Source organism: Lissotriton helveticus, chromosome 6 (genome assembly GCF_964261635.1).
Source record: "Lissotriton helveticus chromosome 6, aLisHel1.1, whole genome shotgun sequence".
Lineage (NCBI taxonomy): Eukaryota > Metazoa > Chordata > Amphibia > Caudata > Salamandridae > Lissotriton > Lissotriton helveticus.
In genome coordinates, this window is record NC_136067.1 from 509060211 (window position 1) to 509086760 (window position 26550).

Below are 26550 nucleotides of genomic sequence, written 5' to 3' on the forward strand. Positions count from 1 at the left end.
GCAAACTGCGCAGGGGAGGGCTACGCAGAACGGCAGCTCTGCAACCTCCAGCCGGGGTCCTGGCGCTCAATAATCATGCACAACATTGGCTAAAATGGCGACCCCGCCAGGCCGTCAACAATCCCCATAGGCCGTACCTTGAATGGTTAATCTGTGGCAGCCTCCGTATTCGGCCCCTTGACCATCAGCTCCGGGCCCCCACTGCCCTCCGCGATCACTCCCGTGCCCCGGCAGCGACCACAGGGGGCGTCCGCCACCGCAGCGGCGATGGGCCTGCACGACTCCGGCCTCGAGTTTGGGGCCTGCCGGAGAGGAGCCACATAGCGCCCGGCCTTCAGTGTCAGCGTCGTCCGGCCACAGCAGACAGTGGTGCCGGGGGGTCCAGATCCTCCTCTCTCATTGGGGAAACTAGATCACTGCATGCACCAGGGGTTCCGCACCGGAATGCGATGTCACCGTGTCCACACACTTGCGGTTGTTGTAGGATTACTTCAGGATTCTTCCCTCAGCCGGCAGAGCTCGCTCAGAAAGCGGCCATGTTGCAGCCAGACTAGCCACGCCCTCCCCCCATTGACATGATTCTTGATGACTTCAAGCCCCAACGTTCAACCAGTGCCCAGTTACTTCGATTCATGTTATGTTAAATGTTATGTTAAAAATACTTTTGTAGCGCACTTACACCCAACGGTTTCATGGCGCTGTGAGCACTGGGTAAACGAACATTCAGCAGTATAGAATATTTAAGAAAGAAAGTGATTATCCATGGGCTTGACGAAACAGTAAAGGTTTCAGAAGGGATTTGAAGTAAGGGTAAGAAGAAGTGAGTCTCAGCTCCAAGGGTAGTGCATTTTAACAGGAAGGGGCGAGAAAAGAAAATCTGAGACCGCCATGTTTTTTGAAGTTGAAAGTGGGAGTTATATGTAGGGCCAAGTGTGAAGAACGAAGATTACGCGAAGGAAAATAGCTGTGAAGAAGAGAAGAAATAAAAGCAGGGCCCAGGCCAGCCAGGGCTTTAAAAATGATGCAGCCAAGTTTAAATTCGCTGCGTTTTGCCATTGGATGCCAATGGAGGGCTTTAAGCAAGGGGCGAACATGAAGGTGTCTGGGCTGATGGAAGATTAGTCTCGCGGCCCGATTGTGTACCAGCTGTAAGCAATTTAGCTGGTACGCCGGGATGCCAACATAGTGAGTTGGCATAATCAATCCTAGAGACTACAAGGGCCAACAGAGCCAGAGTCAGGGCCTCCGTGGTTAGAAATCGGGAGATCTTACGGATTTTTCGAAGATGGAAGAAACAAGAAGATACCACGCACTAATCTGGGGCTTCATGTGAAGGTCCTTGCTAATAATGACTCGTAAACTTTTTGCTGAGTTGAAAGGGCGAGGGGGGGCCAAAGCCGTAAGGCCAGAAATTAGAATTCCAGGGATTGGAGGTACCTCCGACCAAGACCAGCTCGGGGGTTAAGCTTTAAGTGATTGTCCTCCATCCAGTTACTAATAAGACACAAGGTCTACTGAAAATTATAAATTGATTGGTCGGAGGAGTCAATGTCAAAGACTAGCTGGATGTCATCAGTGTAGTTAAATGCAATGACATTGCTACCCCGTAAAGACCGGATGAGGGGAGTCAAACATAGGTTAAAGAGGAGGGGAGAAAGGGAGGAACCCTGGGGGACGCCGCATGTCAGCTCAACTTTGTCCGCTGAGTAGTTGGAAAGGCAAACAGCCGGATGGCGGTTGCTTAGGAAGGAGCGGAACAACCCAAGGGCCGGCCCCCAGATGCCGGCGTCTCTGACACGGCCGACCAAAATATCATGGTCGACCGTGTCGAAGGCGGCCGACAGATCCAGGAGCACCAGGGCCTGGCTGATCCCAAGGTCCGCTCCTCTCCTCAGCTCCTCCATTACTGAAAGGATAACTGACTCAGTTGAATGGGCCTGCCTAAAGCCAGCCTGTTGCGGGTCAAGGAACTGGGTACGTTCGATAAACGAGCTCAAAAAGTTAGTGACAAGGGCCTCTAGCACTTTACTAAGGTAGGGGAGCAGGGAAATAGGACGGAAGTTGCGCATTAAGGAGGGGTCCGCATTAGGCTTTTTCAAGATGGGTACCACTTCGGCTGTTTTGAAAGAGTCAGGGATCAGGGCAAGCCGGAGGGAATTGTTAAGAAGTGCCAGAGGGGGTTTGGGACAGACAGTAAAAGCCTCCCGTAAAATATGGGGAGGGCATCAGTCTGTGGGAGAGCCAGAACCCACCTTTTTTAACAGGGCAAAAAATTCCTCCTCGGATATCGGGGGTATCTGAACCACTGTGTGAGGGTTTCTAGTGGCAGATGTAGTGGCAGATGTGAGTGTGGAAGATAGGGTGCGAAGAGGAATGCTATTTTTAATTTTCACAATTTTTTCCACAAAAAAAGAGTTAAGAGAATCGCAAAGTGCTTGAGAGGGGGGGTTTAATAGTCACTCTATTGGGGTGTGAGAGCTCTTCCACTATAGAAAAAATATCTTTTGCCTTAGTGGCGGAGTCAGTAATCCTCTTAGAGAAGTACAAAGTTTTTGCCTGGAGAATAGATTGTGTATAATCTTTAAGCTGGGCCATGAATAACAATTTTTTCTCTGGGGCATAATTGCGCCTCCAGCTACGTTCGGCCTGCCTGAGTGTAAGTTTTTTAATTTTTAACTCATCCGAGAACCATCTCTGGGCATTGTGGGGGCGCTTTAATTTAAGATGTCTAAGTGGCGCCACAATATTGCTGTCTGATTCAAGCCAGTGCCTCATGCTAGTAGGAAGCGCTAAGTAGGGAACAAAATTCATTGAGGTCAGCCCTATTCCAGTTCCTGGCCAAGAAATTCCCCATAGGTGTTTGGCTAGTGTGGGGGGAAAAAGTTCAGGGAAAACGTAATAATAAAGTGGTCAGACCACGGACAAGGAGAAATAAGGGGTTGGGAGATATCCAGATTGGAAGTCCAGACCTGGTCTAAGACGTGGCCTTTAATATGCGTTGCCGACTGGATATGTTGAATGCAATTCATGCCCACTAAGAGATCCGTGAAGGCAGAAGAGCAGGTGCTCTCCCTAGCATCCGAGGGCCAGTAATTAAAATCACCGATGATCAACACTTTTGAGTTGTTGGTCACCAGATGGGAGAGCATATCGCCGAACAGCGACGGGAAGCCAGGCATGTGTTGGGGGGGACGATAAACAAGAACACAGATGAGAGAGGACAGGGAAGATTCAAGTCTTAGAATGAGGCAGTCGACTGATGGTATAGTGGCAACCTCTAGGGATGAAAACCTGATTGAGTGTCTAACAATGGCTCCGACCCCACCACCTGGCTTACCAGAAGATCTATTGGTCTGGAGGATGTAATAGCCCGGGGGCACTGCTGCCAGAATGTCAGGGGTTGACTCCTCATTGAGCCAGGTTTCCGTCACTAGGAGTATGTCGGGTTTCTCTGAATCCAATAAGTGGAAGATCTCTAACTGGTGTTTAACCAGCGAGCGGGTGTTTAGGTAGCTAACAGTCAAGATAGAGCTAGTTACTCATTTGGCTGGGGGGGTAGGGAGTCGCAAGGGCCAAACGGGACAGGAGGGGGCAGGGCCGTTGGTAAGGAAGATGTGAATTCCTGGAAATCGGACCTGGGACAAAAAATACCCAGTGAGCCGAGTCGAGATTGCGAGGTGGGGCTGAAAGGCCAATGATTATGAAGGCGAATTAATGCCGAGGCTGTGTAGGAAATGAAATGGACAGAGTTCCCTGCCCCTGGCCCCGAACGGCCGCGGACGGGCGCAGACAGGCTTGCCTTTAGCGCGCCTTCAGCGCGCCCGCTGCGCGTTGGCGGTGACATGTGCAATATGTAGCCTAACCCCGCCTCCAGCAAGACTGCAGCCTACGGTCCTGCCGGGCTCAGGGACTGACCAAAGAGGGTGCCCTGCTGGACTGGGGCAGGGGGAGCACAACTCACAGCAAGAAAGTAAAAGAATAAAAAGTTAGTGAGGAGCAGCGATTTTAAAAAGTCCAGCAGTCGCTATTAAAAGCACGAATAATACAATTTAAGAACAGGCAGATAGCGGTGGAGTGAGGGTGAGTACGCAGAAGAGAACACAGCAATCTTAAATCATTACTAGCGTGCCTCGCAGTCTGCCCCCCAGCGCTCAGCGGTATTGCAGGAGCTGCCACCACCTACTGTTACTGTCATCCAGGACAACCTCAACTTCATTGTACCCACTGTCAAGGAAATAAAAATGGCCTGCGCCATTTCTATCTACTAACATAAGGTAAACCATTCCTCATAGAACGCAAGATCAGACCTGCTGTTCAAGCTCTCATACTCTTGCCTCTGGATGATGCCAACATCCCTCTGCATGGCCTGATACAATCCACACTGGCTCACAGTTGAAGGCATCCTACAAGTTGCAGCACGTCGCATCCATGACCTGAAGAAATATGATCACACAATCCTCATCTCATTAGAACTGCACTGGTTCCCCTTACTGACAAAAACTATCTTAAAAAAGTAAAACCAAAGGGGATGATGGCCATGAGTGTTGAACATTGCAAGCACTCACCCCCAGTCAACTGATCTGGGTGTAATCCATCATAATTCTTTAGCTCACTCTGCCAACCCAGTTCAGACATGGCCATATGCAAATCAGTCCGACCCTGTGCCTCTTTGGAACAGTCCAGCCCGATCTGCCAAGCCATGTCTTCCCTGGACCAGAAACAAGCATCCTGGAACCGGTTTCTGGCTAATCAGCCGTCATCAGCCAGGCTAGCTTGAATCCAGTGGCAAAGTGAGCAAGGGGCCCACATCTGGGCATACCCAGCAACTAAGGGTGAAAAAAGCAAAACCAAAGGGGATGATTGATGGAGTGTTGAACATTGCAATCACTTTGCTTTATCTTAAAAAAGTAACATCAGCATTTGTAAAGCTACCACAATCTGCAACCCTGCCTGTCTTGGCTGACAAGCTAACCATCTCTGGTGGACTTCTGTGCACTTGCAGCCAGGACACCATCAGACAGAGACAAAGAACTATAAAAAGAAAAACAAATAAGTTAACCATCCCTTTCAGTTTATTCACCTAGGATCTATATCAGCATCTCTTTATCCATCCTTTAAAGAACATTGTATTACACTGCAGTGACATGATACTTCTGCCTCCAGAAACCAGCTAACCCTCTAAATACTAGTTGACTATGTTCTTGCATTTAACCCTGTATAGCACTTTACTGCATTTTGCCTAGGTTTGCGCTATGCAAGGACATACATTTATGCACAAATCACACATACATACGGGGTTGGGTGGATGATGTGTGTAATTGTAATATGCTGATGAAGAAGTAAGTGATGTGTGTGTAGGTGCATAGTACATTTACAAGAGCAAATTTGGCTGTGACACCATGTATGCACAACAATGGTGTCTCAGAATGATATGTGTGGATGCTGTCTTTCATCATTGACTGAATATTATCCAACCACTGGGATCTAACACAAAACTAGAAGCTCAAGCACATGTGGGCACTCACTAGTCAATCAGACACCTGCAGACTTTTACCTCTCATCTTTAGGCCTCAGAGCAAACCAGGATGCTCCCATAGTTTGAGGTTAATGTCTATATTAAAATCCCGTAATAATCAGGAATCAGTCTAATACTTGGGGTGCTTCAGGGGTCTGGCCAACAAAAGTACCTTCCCAGCCCTTAAGGAAATAGTTTTATAGAGGTCCTAACAAGATACACAGCCCTGGAAGCTCCGCACCTTTTATGTTTTCCATATCATTGGTCACCTCAATAGTTAGCTCACTCTTAGGCAGGACTCAGGAGGCAGTTTTCTGTCTTCTCTGTACTGTTGGTATTCCTCCATTGTTTTTTGGCTCACTTACCTGGCTGTATCGTGGTAGCTGGTGGGTCTAGTTGCAGAGCTTTCTCTACTTGATCCTGTAAGCACCAAAGTGAGTCTGGGCTTTGGAGTTATTCTTAATTGTTATGTATTTTCTTATGATGTGTGGTAGGCTCTCAATATAGAAACTTGAATGTCTAGAAAGTCTTTGCAAAATTTTGAGATGTGCTGAGATGTCTTACCATCCCCCCCCCTCTCTCTCCCCTGACCCAGCTTTTTCTCTGGGTAGCAGTGTCTTCTGGTGTGTTACCTGTCATGATTTGGGGGGGAGGGGCTGACACAGACAGGTTATCTCTGCTCCTGAGAAACTACAACCAGTCTCAAATTCTGACAGTCAGATGCTGATGTTGTGCAACAAGCTGGAGGCTATAATGATCTTACACACTATTTCTGGTGAATACTGTAGCACCCCACGTCTATGATCAAGACATTTGAAGTGTGTATTGAGGGTAGCAAAAGTGCTTTCAACTATGGTTCACGTATGTTTATATGTCCGGTTATTCCTTTGTTGAATCTTGATAGTGGAATGTCAGAATGAGGTTTCACGTGGAGAGAGGGGTTATGTTGTGCCCTGCACACAGAGACACTGGCAGCCTTGTAGTATTATTTTAAGTCTGCTTTATTGGTTCCAGTTTAGGGTAGTATCAATCTCAGTTCAGCCATGTACCATCTCCTACATCTCCAACACCAGCCCCACCAGGAGCCACCTGCCTAGCTGCTCAGCCCATCTCCAACTGTCACCACTCATCCACACAGGCACCCAGGCATTCCAATCATCACAGTCACACCAACATTCCGTTACCATCCCTCACCCTGGCTGAGCAGCTAGGAGGACCTAGGCAGATTACATATAAATGTAAAACTTAGGATATAACATGATCCCTTTCCTTTTAAAAAGAAAACAAAAATTACGATTCTAAAGAAAAGAACTATGATCAAGAAAGCAGTAATGTTCATAACTCAGGGATGCAACTAAAAGTAAAACATCACAAAAGAGAGAACAATGCAAATTAGGAAAAGATGGGTAAAATACGACATATAAAATGTGCATCAATATCCCCCATCCTCCCTCATGAAAATTATTAAGATATTTGTAAAGATGTAAAGCGCGGGCGACTTACACACATACAAACAGAGAAGACGTGCAGCGCAAGGCCACTTACCAACACATCATACCAAACGTGCAGCGCAAGACGACTTACACACATTGATCGCAACACAAAACCACATATGTAATGTCACCACAACACATAGAGCACCACCAAGACCAGAACCACCCTCATGAAAGGGATAACCTGTGATGTCAACCCACCAGGAGACTATGACGTCCCAACCAATCAACAGCGTAAAACTGTGGCATCACGAAATATTAAACTTTTGATATTACTGATGCAATTTCATCTACAGTAGAACACTAGTGACCTGTGCCCCACGGTGGTGAGCGACCTCTCACCCGAATACTACTAGGCTAGGAACTCCAATGCAACAGAATTAACAACACCTACTCTTTAAGAAATGACCTAGATTTGAAACATATAAAAAACACTAGATCCTGTGCCACTTCGCTGCCTGCTAACACGAAAACTGTGACACCAATTGACAGCAAGAATGGGCAAAGACGTACCAAGGTGATACAACAAATATTACGCGAGCAAAAAGTGCCCAGATGTAAACCCCCTTAAATAAACATTTCAAACACACAGCATTGGAACGTTATAATTGCAAACCTTAGCAATAGCAATCGGGTAACGTAAACGTGTGTCCATGTGCAGAATGAGACTCCATAACGAACAGCTGTCGTGAGTTGAAAAGTGAATCAGTACCTTAAAACGTCCATCTAGAGCACGAAGGCGTACACTCTGGAAAAACAACTGAGACCACATGATGCTGATCAATTAACAGGGTTCCCACACAATGATAGACGGAATATGGGGTATCACCTGCAACAAAGTCAGGAAATATTTATTTTTACAGTTGGTAGCATGAGAAAGCTTCGGACATTCCATAAATGCCTGCAGTCAATGTTACTTACATGGGTGTATAGGGGTGGGGTGAAGTTATGATTGATAATATTTGTAGAGCCATTCCCAAAGTACACATGCAGCAATTCGGTATAGCTACAGAGTGGCCACATGTTACCAAAACGTCCTGTAACCTAATGATGTGCGGAATACCACTGTCAAAAATGTAGCAACTGTGTGTGCACCCACTAAATCCATCAAAAAAGCAAGCCCTGGCATCAAATATAGCTCACACGCTGATGGAGTGTTGGTGGCGTCCATTACGAAAATGATGTACTGAAGATCTGTGGATGCTGAAGAACCATGTGGGTACAATTATTGATACCTAAGAGCAAAGGAAAGTGAACAATGGAATCGAATTCTCTTGCCACCAGACTTTACATAAACATGGAAAGTCATCTTTTTATATAATGGTTACACTTTTTAATTGTTGAAATATTGTATGCGACACATTTTAAAATATTTAGCATATTTAGGAGATCATCACCTTAAATATAACTGGCACATCAAATAAAGTGTCACGATTGCGGGACAAATAGAGCTATAGCACTTCCGTCATCTGATTAGTCCTACTTTGACTTCCGTGCCAGAACTGACAGCCTAAAGACCCACTTTAGAATGCATGAGTCTGTTCGGGAAGATGCAGATGCTCTGATGTTTTTATAATGTGTAGGTCTGCCACGTAGGTGGCAGTGGTGATGGTAATTGCTATCTTCAAAGTGCCTTTGTTTAAAGCAATCTTCAGCAAGTTAATGCTATTCTATTTCAGGGCAGCATCAACAATCCTTGCTAACCTATTGTATTATTTAGCTGAGCAGGTGACATCTCTTCATTCAGTAATGAGAACCCGAAATCCTTAGAGATGGGGGTGTTCATCCATGTAATGGTATCTCCGTTAACGTGTGTGTTTGTGAACAATAACAAAACCGTGTTTAAAATGGATAACTAAATGGCTTACAAATGCTTTTCATTTTTCGCAGACTGTCTCCGTGTCTGTATCAGTGTTGACTCTCAGTTGCATTGCTCTGGATCGATGGTATGCAATATGCCACCCTCTGATGTTCAAAAGCACAGCCAAGCGAGCAAGGAACAGTATTGTCATTATCTGGATCGTGTCCTGTGTCATAATGATTCCACAAGCCATAGTAATGGAGTGCAGCAGCATGTTCCCAGAGCTAGCCAATAAAACCACCCTGTTTACAGTGTGTGATGAACATTGGGCAGGTAAGTTTGGCACACTTGTTGCCTCTCTTATATCAAATATCTGCTGCATTTGTGAGTTTAGTTTGTTTACTGCATTATCTGAGAGACAAGGCAATAAATGAAACACATTTTGTTTCCTATTGGATGAACATTTTTAAAATTAAAGTAGGAGCAACATCCAAGATGACTTAGACTGAAAAAACATTTTAAATAGACTTGATACAATCTAATCTTTGTTTAAGGCACTCACAAAGGTGCTGATTAAGAGTAGTGCACACTTGTTATCCACATGTCACCACAGAAGAAGTCATTCTTTACATTGATTATGTATCTTATTTAACTTAATTGCTGTACATGGATGTCTTGTTTCTTGCTGATATAGGATGTGCAGTGGAGGAATAGTCATCCTTAGAACGTAGGTAACTTGTAAAGAATCCTGTTCCCATTTTAAGGAATCCCTTTGCTATTCTGGTACAATCTGACATTTTGGGGATGGAGTTTCTGTAAATGTGCAGTGAATTGTGCACAAAACATAATCTAACAATCATTTTACGTGGGACAATGGTTTCCTTCAACACATTTTGGCAAAACTCTTGCTACATGTTGTATAACACAACTAGCAGCCCGTCCCGACTTTGTCCGGGTGCAACAGGCTTCCCCGAACCCCGCCCTGACAATGTGCAGCAGCCCGGGCCCCCGCCCAGGCCGTCCCCCGCCTGCCCCAACCCCCGCCTGCCCCGACATGGGTACCCTTACCTGAGCCGCCGCTCCTCCCGCCTGTCCGCTGCTCGCACCGCCGCTGGCCTGTCCGCTGCTCCTCACATCACCGCTCCTCCCCTGCGCCATGTCCGCCGCTCCCTTACCTCAGCCGCCGCTCCTCCAGCCTGTCCGCTGCTCGAACCGCCACTGGCCTGTCCGCTGCTCCTCCCGTCACCGCCCCTCCCCCACGCCATGTCCGCCGCTCCTCGTCGCACTCCTGGACGCCGCTCCTCCCCGCGCTCCTGACGTGAGCACGCACGTCGCGGCCGGCGCTACTTCGGAGGGACTACTTTTTCTTTACTGTAAATTTTTTAATCACGTTTTTTTTTTATTTATATAGCCTATAACCATCTACACACCCTGACGATTCCAACGGTGTATCGGGTGTGTGGATTGGCGCTGTGGTTCCCGAGTTTACCCGCCTCAAAGGCTGAAAGTTCTTCCTTTATTATAGTAGTATAGATGTGGTGTAAAGACGTTTCTGGAGTGACAATGTCTGCAACAATTACTGGCAAACAGTACTGCTTTTTAATGCACATTGGGAGACTTGCATTCGTCTCAATCTGTTAGCATCAGTTCGATTTATCAAAAGGTCTCCCTTTTTGGAGTCCAGCAAATCACAGAGCAACTGTTGCCAAATTCACAATAAAACACTAATTAGAGTTTCAGAGTGACCATTCATCACATCGACATAACCCAGCTATGGAACAAGCCTCAAACACACCTGGAAGATTGCAACAATACATCACATATGGCCCGAAGATGTACTATCTAAAGAAACTATTTAGATGCACACACTCATAAACACAGACAAATGCAGAGCAGATGTCCAGCATTAGGCCCAAGGACATGATACCAGAATAGTGGGTCAGTTTAATTCATAAGATAAGGCCCGAACAATGCCCAATAGTAAGCGTCACCTCAGATCACCAACACGACAGACCCAACCATCTAGACCACCTCAGAAGTGACCTCCAGTTGATATTTATTTCCCATTCCATAAGGGCGGAATCATGCATCTAGACACACAATTTATGGCCTACTGTGCCAGTATATCTTGCCCAAAGGGAAACAGGCTTTGCTTTATTGCACTTGCTGTACAGTATAAAGCATTCTATAAACCTAATGCAAGTTGATTTCCAACCTACATTTATAGATGTGGCTGCTATTTCCTGCCGTTATTCTTTAATTAAACGTAAAACTGTTCCTGATTGCTAAGCCTTACTGTTCTCCTTTTGAAAGTCAGAACTTGCTTCATCATAAAAAACATAAAAATCTACTTTTAAAAGGTGCTATGGGTGTTATCCCAGTAGAATTTGTTTTTAAATATTGGGAAATGCTGCATTTTCAGCAGTGATGTAGTTACAGTTATTTGCCAAGCAATAGTATTATGTTATTTGCAATTTTGCATGTTAGTAATAGAGACTATTACAATGCTTTATAGTGGTTGCAATGCAGTTACAAATGTTTTTTGTCCAGGCTCTAGAACACATACAATTTTGAATATTTACTTCAAAGATGTCACTTTTAGACGTCCTTTATAGTACCTCTTCCTAAATGGAATAAGTCCCCTATCGACCCCAGTGTTTGTTCTAGGAATTGGGCTCAGGCTAACCTCACAGCCTTCCGTGAGGACTTAAGAAACTCTCCTTCCGATCTGAAGGAAGCCTATGTGCAGGACATTATGAGCTGGCTGACAGTGACCAGTAATGATCATGCACCCCTCTGTAGAACTAGAGCACCTAGGCGCCATGAGGCCAATAAATGGTTCTCAGACGACCTGAAAATTGCCAAACTGAACTCCGGCAAGCAGAAAGGGAATGGCGGTTGAGATACCCACCAGACCTGAAAATAGAGTACACTCTACAAGTTAGAAATTACAAACATCTTTTGTGGCAAACTAATGACAGCTTTTTTACAGGTAGAATCATGAATGCCTCCAATAAATCTAAAGGGATTTTCAAGATTGTCTCTGATCCTGCTAACCCAGACCGAGTTACTCTGCCGGTTTTACCCACTCAAGAATTGCGCAAATCTCTGAATACCTTTTTTGTAAATAAGATTAAAGACATTATAAACAGTATTCCTCCCTGTCCACCACTTTATAATCTATCCGCGGACGTGGTGAATAGCCAAACTCTTACCTGCTTCCCCAACTTAATGTAAGAGGACCTAGCACTCCTATTGACAAAGGTAAAGTCTGGTTTATCAACTGACATCCTCCCTGGAAGATCTTCAAAGTAGTATGTACTTGGTTGCCTGACCGCATACTTTCATTTCTTAATCAATCTGTCAATTTGGGGTGGTCCCTAGGTCCTTTAAAAAAGCTATTATTGCTCCAATCATAAAGAAAGTTGGAGCTGATACCATGGATATGAAAAAATTCCAGCCTATCTCACTTCTACCCTATTTTTCCACACTACTAGAGGATCACATAGCCCATCATATACGTCTATTCATTGAAGAGTCAGGCTTCTTGGATCCTGCACAAGCAGGATTTTTACCAGCACACTCTACAGAAGCAGTGATCATGCCTGTTGTTGATGACATGCGCAAAGAGGTAGCTAATGCCAACACCCTAGTCTTGATGTTATTGGACCTGTCTATGGCCTTTGATACAGTCAACCATATCATTTGGGCCAACCGGATTAGGGCCGCAGGTTTCCGAGACTCAGCATTGAACTGTCTTGTCTCTTTCTTGAGAGATAGATCCTTACTCGCCCCATCTTTTTAACATCTATGTTCGCCCCCTGGTTAATGCCCTCGAAAATAAAGAAATCAAAATGTTCAATTATACAGATGACATGCAACTATTATTTACGAGTAATAACATCCCTTCATCTCGCCACTTGTTTCAGAATACTATGATGTGCATCCGAGATTGGATGAACAGCAATCATCTGAAGTTGAACCCCGATAAGACGGAGATAATTCTCATAAAAAGTAAGGTGAACAATTGTTCCCCATTGTTTTGGCCTTTCGAGATGGGCTCTACCCCCACACCCAAAAAAGCTTTTAAAGACTTGGGTGTCACAATAGATGCAGAACTTTCTTTTAAGCAGCAGATAGGAGCAGTGACTTCAGCTTGCTTCTGCCAGCTACCATGCATAAAAAAGATAAAGATATTCCTTACTAAGAAGGCTTTGATCCAAGTAATGATATCTCTAGTTATGTCTAGATTAGATTACCTTAGCTCTATTTAATTGGGCCTTCGTAAAATCCACCTGCGCAGGCTCCAGCTAATTCAAAACCAGCTGCTTGGCTGATATACACCTTTCCCAAATATTGCCACATCTCCCTGGCAACAATGGACTTTCTTTGGCTGCCAGTTGTACAGAGATCCATGTTTAAAGCATGCAGCATGGTTTTTAACTCCCTCTACCTGAATTGCCCTGCTTTTGTGAAGTCTAGGATCATAAAAATACCGCCCAACCAGAGCTTTAAGTTCTAGCAACTTGCACCTCTTGACAACTCCGCCTTGGAAAAAACAAAGGATCGGAGGGCGTCAGTTTTCTGTTATCGCCCCTCAGGTATGGAATAGCCTGCCTTTGGACCTAATGTCCTCCTTGGATCATGCTACATTTAGGAAATTCCTGAAAACGCTGCTTTTTAGACAGGCTTACCACTAAGGGAGGTTGAAGTTGACTCGCTACCTAGCGCCAAGAGACCGTCTGGTGGATGTGCACTTTATAAACGAACATTAACATAACATAAAATTAAGAGAAACAGTGACTCTTTAGATAATGAAATGTAAGGATGTTGAGCCAGTGTTTCTCGGCCCACAACTTTATATCTCTTCTCTCACTAACTTTCTAACTTGGTCCTCCGATATTTTTGTGTTGCACTGAGGGGAAAGAGAGTTAGTATTCCACGTCCTATCAACTCACAGTGTAATCCATTTGGCTACACAATGAGGACCAGGAATCAGTATCCAAGTTTAAGAATGTTTATTACACATCAGTATTGCTGTAAAGATACAGAATTACAACCGGTAAGCCTAACTTTCTGAAGATATTGAGGTGGACCAGATTTAAATAGACATGCAACTCTGTAGTCGCAATGCAGAACAATAACATTAAAATCTGATGTTTTCCAAGAGGGGGAACTCAGGGCTTTTATTACTTAGGTCTAACATACATGCCCAATACCTAGTGTAAACCAAAGAGGGTTGCAGTTTCTAATATGTGGTGCAGGGGAAGGTAAGTGATCTCAGAGGTGAACCCCAGTGTGTGGATGTTCACAAGGACAGGACGAGAGTTTCATCCTTTCGGAAAAAGACTCTCACAAATCCAACAAGCAGGTGTCTTGCTTCATCATTGGGTCTGCTATTACTCTGGTCGGCGTTGCAACACCCGATCAAGCGCCTGTGACGGGGCCTACTTGGCGGATATCTTTATTCCTTTAGTTGTTGGGTGCAGTGCTTGTGAGGGCCCTAGTGTATGATTGTGGTGTAGGTGGTGTTAATGTGTAAGAGTGTGAAATTAAAACACTATGTCACCATGAATTGTGTAAGGTATGTTAAAAGTGTTTTGGTGTAATGCCCCTGTGTCAATATAGAGGGAGAACGAATAATATTACCAACATTGATAGCACCTGGTTGTGCGTGTCCTACCGTCTTTTGTTGTATTAATTTGTCTACCCCAGGACACTGCACACCCACTTAAACACGATATATGACTGCAATCAATTCACATCTCAGCAAGACAGGATTACCTTTTTAAATGTTGAAATACAACGAGTCAGGGACAGACTGGAAACTTACATTTTTCGCAAATCTACTGACAGAAACAGTATCCTGCACTTCAATAGCTTTCATCAACCCAAATTGAAGAACAACCTTCCATACTCCCAACTACTGCGTGTTAACAGAATAGTCTTGCATCCTGAAAACAGTCAACAACAACTTGATTTGATGCTCATCAGATTCACAGAACGTGGCAATCTTAAAATGATTCTTGAGCATGCCAAAACCAGATGCGCCGGCAAAAATCACAGCGATCTATTGAAAAAGAGTGCGAAACAAACACAAAATCGGATGGTAGTGGTCTTTAAGTTCAGCTTGTCGGTAAAACAGAACTAAAGATAAGAACACGTATCTTGAAGCATAAAAGTTACATACGCACTAAGAACTTAAAATCGGTGTTGGCAGCCCACTTCGTGGAAAAACAACATAACATCTGTCAGCTGAAATTTCTGGTACTGGAAGTCATTGATAAAAAAGAGGGAGTGGATAACAACAACAGATTGCTCCAACGTAAAAACCATTGGATTCGGTTTCTTAACACCATGCGGCAACACGGACTCAATGATCGCATGGAATTTTTATGTTATTTATAACATCTGTTTACCATGCTATTCATCCATCTACACTTGTGATTGTTCATTGTTTACCTGGTTTCCCATTTGGTCCATACTCATCAACACAACGAGTTTTTCATGTAAGCAGTACATTGACTTGTATTTACTACTCTGTACACATGTTGTTACAGACCGCATTTTCATGTTACCTAGAACATTTTGTTACTGTTTCATTCATCCATCTACAATTTTTATCATGCCTCACCAACCAGGTTTTCCCACCGGCTTTATCTTCGTAACACGGCGCGTTTTTTATAGACCGTCACTCTTGAATCACCATGATCCACATTTATAATGGTGTACACACTTGTGAAGCATGGACATTGCACGCTTTCTTGTGATTCATATATATCTTGTGAGCTCCCTGCTTGTACGCTTTTTAATTACTCTAACAGCCCGTGTCTGAATGCTCTTTTTAGTTCACACTTTCACTCCCTTTTAAGATGGGGCCCGCTTCTATGGGCACTTCTGAATACACACCATCACAGGACTAACGTCACTGTATAGGTGACCCGGAATAGGTTCTATCATTACATGCAGCAGTTGCCTCCCCTTTATTTAACCAACTTTTCGCAATGAATACTTTCTATCACCATTCTCTGGATTTCCCTCGGGACACAGACGTTTCTTACCCCACACGCGTGTGGAGATTTAAACTCTGTAAGTACACCGTCGTCCTACTAACTTCACTCCGTTTAACGATAAACAGTATTCACCTTTGATTAAACCGCAGTTCTTTTTACCTTGCAGGCAGCTGCACTTATTGCAAAATACTTCGTTTCATGAGTCTTTAATTGCTTGACCTACTAGCTTCGCACTTTTTAACTTGAGCACAAACTATAGTGATGCGTCTTTTAAACTCACCGTGCACACGTCGGCGATATTTCTTTCTTGCACGTTGGTGTCCACGACACTGCCCAAAAACGGACACACAGTCTTGATGTTCGTTCTTAGCTCTGTCAGAGCACATATTCATGTTACCAGCTTACTGATCCTTGTCACCCGTTTTTCTGTAAGTGTACACTTATCAACCAGGCTAACAAAGCCACATGGTATAACCATGTAATCACCGTTTTGTAAATTTGGGAACCAGGATATATGCATTTTAGTTGACACACTTTAACACCTTTTGTTGGGGTGTGCTCTCCATAAAAGAGATTTTTAATTTTTGTTTTTTACTGCAGATGTGTTCCCCTGAAGGGCCCTGAGTTGCCTGAAATGCATTGGGATTGATGTAATCAAAATGGAAGTAATATACAACACATGAAGTCCCTGTCTGGGTTGAATATGGAATTGAAATCTACATGTTGATGTGAAGAAACTTCACAACTTGTACGAATTGACCCAAGTGGCGGACTATTATTATTCTTTGGTTAAACTTTTACCCAATTTTATTTGGACTAAGAGGTTGTGCATTGGGGGACATCTCCTAATAGGAGATGCTACTTGTTGATTCATAAACTTTACACTTTTGGGACTAGAAAGTGAATCTCCAGTAGCACACCACACCGTTAATAACATTGATAGCACCTGGTTGTGCGTGTCCTACCGTCTTTTGTAGTATAAGTAGGATAGGCATTAGCATCTCAGAAGCTCAGTAAAGAGTCTTCTGAAGGTCAGAAATAAGTGTCAGCCTAAGCCACACTTGGAACAGAAGTCAAAGGGAACATAGAAGTTTTGACTTCTCAAAGTCCGTTCAAGAGGCAGTTAGGAATCATGAAAGGTTCAGAAAAAAGTCGAAGAAAGGTTCTGCAGAGAGTCTGCAGAAAAGGGTTCAGTAAACAAGTCTGCAACAAAGTCCTCATGGAAAGTCTAAAGTGATCTCTGTTCTAAAGTGGTCTGCTTCCACAGCCAAGATGAGCGGTATTTCACAGTCCAAGTGTTCATAGGTGACACCCTTTTTGTCACCACATTGACATATGTCCATTGTCTCTGTTTTATTCTCCATGTTGCTAACCACAACATCTAGGCAAAATCCCACACAACATAGAAATGACATCGCCTTCTCACACTCAGGCACATAAATAATAGTTGTTTCATTAGCCTATATTTTTCCCATGTGCTCGTCCTCAAGGTCTGCTTCTCAAGCCATGTACCGGTCTCTAGTACAGAAATGTATCTACTTCAAACTAAAAATGTATGAGAATACCTGCATCAATTGTTGTGTTAGCAGAATGGGATCACAGTAATTTGTGAAATGCAGTATGTAGAAATATAGGCCTTTATGGTAGAGCTAATTTAAACATTCAATTCAATGGTGTTCAGTTAATATACATGTGCACAAATTAACACAATCAAACATAAATTTTAAAGCATATTACAAAAATCAAACTGTAAACAATTCAAATTAGCCAAAGGTAAGTATGACTGAGAACTATGGGGCCGATTAGGAAGGCGGGCGGACACCCTAGCGGTGCTGGGACTGGCCGCCAGTGGTGCGGCAGTCCCACACCTGCAATTAGGATGCCACCGTCACCGTGGCATCTTCCATTCCCAGGATTGTGGCGGGCAATGCTCACAGCGCGCACCCGCCACAGTGCTGGCAATGCACTGGGTACATTCTCATGCACAAGGTGACAGACACTGCAAGGTGCCTACCATGTCAATGACTATGAAAGGGGATACCATAGTGCATCCCCTACCCCCCAATACCCTGGGGGCCCGCAACGGGCCACTGAAAGCAGACTCTGCATGGCTTTCCATGGCGGGGTCTCTGCCCTAGAAAGCCATGCTCCGCTGCCCATGCTAATCTGAATGGCGGTATCTTGTAGACACTGCCACCATTGATAGCCCCTTTTCTGCCGGGTCAACCGGTCGACTGGAAGAAAACCAGGGGACGATCTTTCCATCCGCCAGGGTACCCTGCCATACTAATATGGCGGGGGGAAATGGGTCGTGGACGGGGAAGGATGTAGGGTGGATCGCCACCGCCATGCGTGCAGTGGTGATCCGCCCTACATCCTAATCGACCCCTATGTTTGAAAGTACGTACTTGTAACATTAATGCATACATTACATTTGTATTTTCGTTTAGCCCGCAGTCATTTTTGACACACGTGAGGATGGTTGTTAACAAATAAATTGATCAGTAAACGTTACACAGACAAGGCAGTACACATTTAAGAAAGTCAAGTTTCTTCATCAGTGAAAGTTTCTTAGTTTTAAATGAGGAGGGTTTCTATATCCGTCAAACTTCATTAAAACATCTTAATCAGCATGGTTAAACAGATTCTCTTGAGTAAGTTCTCTAATTCTACAATAAATGCAGACTACTAATAATGTTGAGTGTAACTTTTCTTATGAATCATTGAATTAAGTAAGAAACGTATGTAAAGTGCACATTCATGTCACATTTCTGTGAACACTTTCTGTCGTGTTTTGTGATGTGTAAAGAGTGGACAGCTTTGTGCCACATCCATCACCCTATAGAAGAAAATCCATTCCCTATTGCTTCCCAAGCACCTACTGCTATCCACCCTTTCAAATCTTTCTTCAAGTTAGTAATGTTTCTACTGTATTTCTCCAGGTTTTTACTCTCATCTGGGATATAAGTACAACATTGTTGAACTTTTAACATCCGGAAGACTTCTCCCTCTTTTTTGAGAAGGACATCTAAAGAAGCAAGTCAATTCTGCAAAACCATGGATCTGGTTTCAACCATTTCTGTATTCTCCATTTGTACTAGTAGACAATTTTCCAACTACAATAGAACGCTTTCAAATCTTGTGTGAGTTGAGTATCACTCCTACAGATGGTATCAAAGAACCAAAAACGCCCGTGTGATTTCACTAGCACCCATGTTTAGTTCTCAAGTGTTGCTCCATTGTTAAATCATCAGTTTATCCCACATAATAAATCGTTGGAAAAACTGCTCATAAATAACATTTTCCATATCATCTCTTGGATAATTGATCAAATGTTATTTTCCCACGAATGTAAAAAAAACTCCAGGGAACACAGGCTCTCTTCCATCTAAATACAACTCCCAGTTTCCTTGAACTTAAAATATATGGTCACATTCACAAATTCCTATGAGTTTGTATTGGTTGTTAATTTTCTAACAAATGTGCATAACATCCCTTTATGTTGCCAATCTAATCCTAGCGCTGCTATGTTTCCCACTATTCTGAGCTCACTTTCTTCTTTAGCCTAGGGTGGTACTTTTGAATGAATTGCAGCTTTTGCTAAAAGATCTCTCCTATCTTCTACTGAATCTGTGAATTTCTTTTCTACTGCTGTTAAAGAACAAGTCAAATTGTGTCTCTGTGCCTAAGCTGTGTCAAGTGTCACTGTGGGTCTTAAGAAATATCCCATTACCTCAGAAATTTTATCATCAGACTGTCTAATCAAGTATTTTAGCAGAGAAACTTCAGAAAAGACCAAGGTATGATTCAAGTAATAACATTGGATATGACATTTCCTGCAAAATAAGGTAAGCAATAAGGTACAGTAAACCCCAAATGTTAAGGTGAGATTGTGATAAGTAAACCCCTACGGAAATGATGCAGGAATTTACATGTATATGAAGCAATCTCTAGCATCAATAGATTCAACATATTACTGATCATACCGTCACCAAGTCTAAGAGCAGACCTATGCATACCTATTTACAAGAACGGAATTGTGCTTATACAAGCAGTAAAAACGAATTAGAAAAGTTTGACAACCTGTTTTTAACCTTAAAAGAGTGTGTAGAGAACTCAAGATCTCAACAACACCGGACCCCACAAGTAGCCACCCTATACACCACCCACACTACCACCACAGGCATCATATTACCTAGAGACCCTCAAGAACCACAACATTCAATTCTGCCAGGAGACACAATATTGACAGGAGGCACATTGGACGGGAAGGATACAGAGACAACAGAAAAATCTATATAATATGCTAATACCGCCCGGCGCTGTTACAGCCCCCATTATGTGACCTCTCCTACTAGTAGGCCACTCAACGGGAATCTCCATCCAGAAATAAACGATATGGAGGATATCACCCCTTCCATACCCCCCTCAACAACAGCACAAATTACCTCTATGACTGTATGAAACTTGTATCCCCCGAACTTGGTATCAAGCTCACAAGACACAGGTAGCACATCTCACATAGAGGAGGCGCAAACAAACAAACTAATGACAAAAAGAAAAGGAACTCGGGAAGAGTCACAGATCTAAAACACTGGGACGCAAACAGCAAATCCCGAAATAGGCAGATGCGCACTCCTAATATGTCACCCCAGACTCGGAGAGAAATCGAAGCTCTACAAACACAAGTGGGCAATATGTCACAGGACATTCTAAGCCCACTGCAAGCTATATAAAAGATACTAGAAATCATTGTAAGCACTCACTCCAAAGTTGAGCACACGCAAAAATGAGTGCATAATTCTCAAGGAAAGAGCAGGGAGATGGCCATTCCATTATCAAATAGGCATAATCGACCAGAGAGGAATCTTAAATACTTGTCGGAAGATGAAACCTTATCCTTATTCCGGTCATATGAGTCTATAGACCGCAGCAGAGGGGAGGAAATTAGAACAGTCCCGATCGATGCTAATAGAACATCCTGGCATAAGAAGAGGATACCTAATCTTAACAACTTACAACAAGTCCAGCTAACCGCCAACTCGCAAGAGCTGAACCCTAGTAGCTCAGGGAAACCACTGATGTGCCTACTGCTCAACTGTCGGACCGCAGCAAAACATGCATGAGACATCGCTGTCCTCATTGTTAGCCAGGAAATTGACCTGACAATCCTAACAGAAACATGGCTTACAGAATCACAGAGTCCAGCCAGAAGGGGATTCGAGACCAGTGTAAAGTACTTGAGGAGAAGATCAATGATATCACTCAAGGCACTTGTACTTTAGAAGAATAAGTTAAAACACTATCAGTGGCAGTGTCGGAGAACTCTAAGGACATTGAATCACTAAAGAAACAGAATAGAATGTTGCAAGAAGATCTGGAAAGATTGGAAACTCATTCCGGTTGAAATAATTTGAGGTTTCTCAAAATTCCGGAGGGGGCCAAGAAAGGAGATGTTAAGGCTCTTGGATGTGGCCTCCTAAGAGAAATTGTGACGGATAGATCAGATATCGATTGGGAGAAGGAGGTCCAGAGTGCATAGAGATCCTTTCAGGCTGAATCCAGACTGAACATTTCAGAGAAAAATGTTTGTAAACTACCTGACCTACACTGTGAAAGAGCTGGTACTAGGAAGGGTGCTGAAGGAGGGCTCTTTAAAATACGAGGGCTTCTCTTATCAAATTAGATCAGACTTAGGTAGGAGGAAGGCCCAGAGACAGTGAGAACTGGGCACCAGAATAAATGAGTTACGTAGGAAGGGAGCTCAGGTTCAACAAAAATTTCCAGCTATGCTGAGAATAATGTGGCAGAACAAAATACATAACATCACTGATCCAGAGGAAGTGGACACTTTCATTTTGCAAATGGATGGATGAACTGAAGTTTGTAGGAGTTTTATAAAGGGTTATCAATAGATGTCTGTGTGGTATAGATAGGCTGCTTTCTTTTGGTTTTTTCTTTTGTCTGGTCTTTCTCTCTCTTCTTTTTCCATTCAGAACGGGGGTTCACGAAGGGCGGTTTGTATAACCCAAGATGTAGAAAGGGAGTTTCCTGGGGGGAGGGGGGAACAAGGGCACTGAATGTGGGTTGCAGGGGGAGAATTTTTTTTAAAAAGTTGTCCTCATTAAGCTAGTCTTGGATTGCTTTGGGAACCAGATGGGTTCAACAAGACAAAGGGATGGATTCCAGGTCCGTATAAGAAGATTTGAGTTTATGAATATTTATTTATTTATTTATTTATTTATTTATTTATAGTGTTTTATATAGCGCGGACAAGACCCGTGGGTATCAGAGCGCTTAACATACAAAGATTATAGATTACAAATTGACATTATAGTAGCAAATTATAACAACAAACATATATGAGGTCGTAGGCGATGTGCTATCGCTATCAGGGGTGATTGGATAAATATATATATTCCTAACGCCTGTGTCATTAGCATTAGGAGGTGCATAGGCTTGACCAGCAAACAACAACAAACATATATGAGGTAGTAGGCGATGTGCTATCAGGGGTGATTAGATAAATATATATATTCCTGACGCCTGTGTCATTAGCATTAGGAGGTGCATAGGCCTGGCTTCTGTCATAGTCATACCGTCAGGCTCGGTGAGGTAGGGTTACATAGTATTATCAGTGCAATTCCATGAGTAATTAGCGATAAAAGTTAACTCGGTTAGCTGTGGCAAGGATTAAATAGATAAACCAAGTAGGGTAGAGAATTATGTCACACATGTGTGAGATACATTGTACAGATCACATATACATGAGGTAGCCTTAAAGTGTATAGCTGAGGTTAGATCAGGAATCAGTCATTTGTCTAATTGATCTACAAATTATTCATGATGAGTCCGATCTTCTTTGTCTTGAGTGTTCATACTAGTGGTCGGTGGGTATCTCTATGTCGGGTATTTACTCATCAAGTGGTTCTTCAGTTCCCGTTTGAATGTTACAATGTTTTGAATCACCCGGATGTTAGGAGGTAGTGAATTCCAGACTCTGGGGGCGGCTCCGGAGAATGCTCGGTCATAGGTCTTTTTCTTCCGGAAGAAGGCCGGTCGCAGTAGCAACTCATTAGCGCTTCTAGTTGGTCTGTTGCCTCCCGATATCTTAATTTTCTTGGCTAGATATATAGGCGTGTTGTAATGAACCGCTTTGTGGGTAATGCAGGCCATCTTCATTTTAATTCTAGCTTCGTAGGGTAGCCAGTTTAGTGCCTTTAGGTGGGGAGATATGTGATCGAATTTCCTTGTTCCCGTGATAAGTCTTGCAGCAGCGTTGAGACAGGCTTTTAGTGGTGCAGTGGATGTTTTCGGTAGGCCAGCTAACGTGGTGCAGCCATATTCAATTCTCGAGATCACTAGTGATTGGATAGCCAGTTTTAGATCTGCTTCTGAAATAAAGGGTTTCAGTTTTCTTAGATAGTTCAGGTGGAAACGGGCGCTCTTGGCCATTGTGTTGATGTGGTCTTTCATGTCGAGGTTCTCATCTAACGTAATTCCTAGTGATTTAGCTGAGTTAATTAGGGTCGGAGTACAGTTTAGCGCAGTCACCAATTTAGTCCATTCTTTTACCTCTGGTTGACTCCTTGCTGGTGATATTAGTAGGAATTCTGTTTTATCGGCATTAAGTTTCAGATGATTAGCTGTTAGCCATTGTAACGCTTGCTTTAATGTTTCGTTCATTAGGTCAATGTCATCCCGACAGGTGATCTTCATATATATTTGCGTGTCGTCTGCGTACATGTGATAGGAGATCTGTGATTTTCGAAGAATCTCCGTGAGAGGTTCTACATACAAGTTGAATAGATCTGGGGATAACGTTGAGCCTTGCGGGACCCCTATTGCGTTAGGGCATGGGGAGGAGATTGCTTGGTTGACCAGGAATAGTTGTGTCCTGTTCTGTAGGAAGGAGGTAAACCATTTCAGTACGTTTCCAGATAAGCCCATCCTGTCTCGTAGCCTGGTCATCAATAATTCGTGATTTACAGTGTCAAATGCTGATGACAAGTCTAATAGGATCAATAAGCACGCATGATTTTGGTCTAGGGCTTGTAAGGCGTCATCCACAATATGCAGGATCGCCGTTTCAGTACTATGTCCAGTTCTGAAACCTGATTGGCAGTCATCTAGTAATGAGAACTTAGCGATGTGTTGACTCAGTTGGCCCTGCACGCATTTCTCGATAAGTTTGGCGAGTAAAGGGATGTTGGTCACTGGTCGATAGTTCTTCGGGTCTTTTGCATCCGCTGTCGGTTTTTTGATGATGGGAACTACCTGCCCAGTTTTTAGGCAGTCAGGGAGGGTCCCTTGTGCAAGTGAAGCATTTATTATCTCAGTCCAGATCGGAACTAGGGTGTGGCTGATTTCTCTTACACACTTTGCCGGTAAAGGGTCTTGATAGTGGTTGTTCGGTCTGAGTTCTGCTAGCGTTTTGGCGATCTTTCCCTGGTCATACTGTTCAAATGTGTCCCAATTTGCCTTATTTTTTGTTTGAGGACCTTCAGTTGTCGCATTAGCCTCATTTATAGGTGAGGGAGGTGTCATGAGGTTAGCTGCTGCACTTGTGAGCTCAACTTCTAGTAGTTTATTTTTTTCAGTGAAAAATGAAGAGAATTCCTCGCAGCTTATGGGAGTTTTTGAATTCTCATGAGTCGTTTTGGCTAGTTTATTTGATTGTTGCTTTAAGATCTCGAAGAGTTTTTTTGGTCTGTTTGTGGCATTGTCGAGTTCAGCCCTTATAAATTCTTTTTTGGTGTTGATTATCTTTTTGTTATATTGTTTTCTAGTTTTTCTGAGGGCTTTCAGCTCAGGGGAGGAGGGATGTTGTCTCCATTTCCTTTCAGCCATTCTCAGTTTTCGCCTGTCCTCGTTCAATGCCTCATTAAACCAAGGATTTTTTGGCTTTTCTGAGACACTTTTCAGTTTTTGAGGCAAGGTGTCATTGACTATATTACCGATCGAGGTTATGTAGTGATCCGTCAGCTCGTTGACATTGACATTCTGCCTGTTACGAGGCTTCAGGTCTTTCTCACATTTTCCAACAAGTAGTTCAATATTAGCTTCTTTTGTATCTCGAATCAGTTTTTTGCACTTGCGGGGTTGCACTGTCCTGCCCTTTTTCATTGTGGGTATCGTGAATGTTATGGCGTGATGATCAGACCAGTCACACGGGTCTATAGCAAGGATTGAAGTCTCTTTGTTTCTTGAAATAATCCAGTCTAGGGTCGCTCCTTGTGAGTGAGTGGGCTGGGTGCATGCTTGCGTAAGGTTTAGCTCATTGAGGAAGTCTTTAATCAAGTTAACCATTTTGTCATTACCGTCGTCCCAGTGGAGGTTAAAGTCGCCTAGGAATATGTTGTTGGCATCCGAGTTAGAGTTGGCAGTTATGATCTCTATTAGTTGTTCTGTGAACTTTGTGTTATCTCCCGGTGGGTGGTAGAACGCATGTAGGTTATAGCTTTGATTATTTAGTGTTCTTATGTTAAGACCAAGGTATTCACAGGATTCTATGGGGTCAGATTGGAATTGGTTGACCTTAATCTCCGAACGGTGAATGCACGCTATACCTCCTCCCACTTTCCTTGGTCTGTCTAACCTGACAATGTTATATTGCGGTGGTACTAGGAGATCAATGGTAGGGGATGATGATTCACTGAGCCATGTTTCCGTGAGGATGGCCAAGTCGATTTCCTTGTTGATGATGAGGGCGGCTATATCTGACGCATGTTTAGTTGCCGAACGACAGTTAAGAAGTAGGCATTTCAGGGCTTTCTGTGTGTTAACGGGGTTTTCATTTTCAGTTTCGGTTGTAGTTACCTGAATATGTTGTAGGTTGTGGTGGATTGCTTTCCTGTCATTCTTTCTGGACGTTCTATTAGAGTCAATAGGTACAATTTCGATATACTCCTCCTTTCCCCGATTCGGTTGTTCATAGGAACGAAGTAAGGCCAGGGCTTCTTCATTCGATAAGGGATTGGTCCTGTTTGGTCTGTTGGGTCGTAGTACAAGATTCTGGATGTGTGAGACCTTCATGTGCGTGTTTATCGTCATTTCCCAGATTTTCTCAATTGTCTTTGCGACATTCATTGAGTCTTGTGCCAGGTTGCCGATTAGTTTCTTGAGCTCCTTAACTTCTTTCTGTGTTCGGGTAGATTTCTTGTGTGAAATGGACCTGATTGTATGCGTTCTGCAATTTGCTCTCCTCCGTGAAAGGTCTGTTCTCATAGCCACCGATCTTACCGCTGTATCCTTAGTTTTGTCACGATTCTTGACTTTATTAGGGGTGTCTCCATTGTTTCCTATGTTTTTAGTTGTAGTGGGTGTTTTTGTGGATAAGGATCCATGGGACTCCAGACTCGCATTCGAGGGAGGTTGGGGAAGGTCGATAACCTCTACCTTGTTCTTTTTGTAGTTATCTTCATAGGCGGACTCATTCGGAGCTGAGCCACCCTCTTCAGGTGTTGTGGCGTCGTGTGGTATCGGCAACGGATCTTCCATTGGTGCCTGGTTCTTCACTTTGTTTCGAGGGTTAGGAGATACCGCTATTCTTTCACTCTCCTTCTCCGGTAAGGCCATCGCCGTTTCAAGTAAATCTCCGGTGTTAGGGATATGATCATTCTGGCGATCCGTTTGGTTGGTTTCTCTGGAGACAGGGTTGATTATGTCATTTGTGATATCTGGTGGGGTCATGTTATGTTGATGATTAGGTCTTTCTATGGATTCCTT

General features: G+C 43.5%; 1 protein-coding gene across 1 annotated transcript in view; it reads left to right on the forward strand.

Moving 5' to 3' along the window:
- HCRTR2 (hypocretin receptor 2) overlaps window positions 1-26550 on the forward strand; it is a 1670131-nt gene that overhangs the window by 708313 nt on the left and 935268 nt on the right. The window contains exon 3 of the mRNA XM_078646799.1: window positions 8899-9142. Within this exon, the coding sequence (XP_078502925.1) occupies window positions 8899-9142 (244 nt within the window). The remainder of the gene's footprint in view (window positions 1-8898; window positions 9143-26550) is intronic.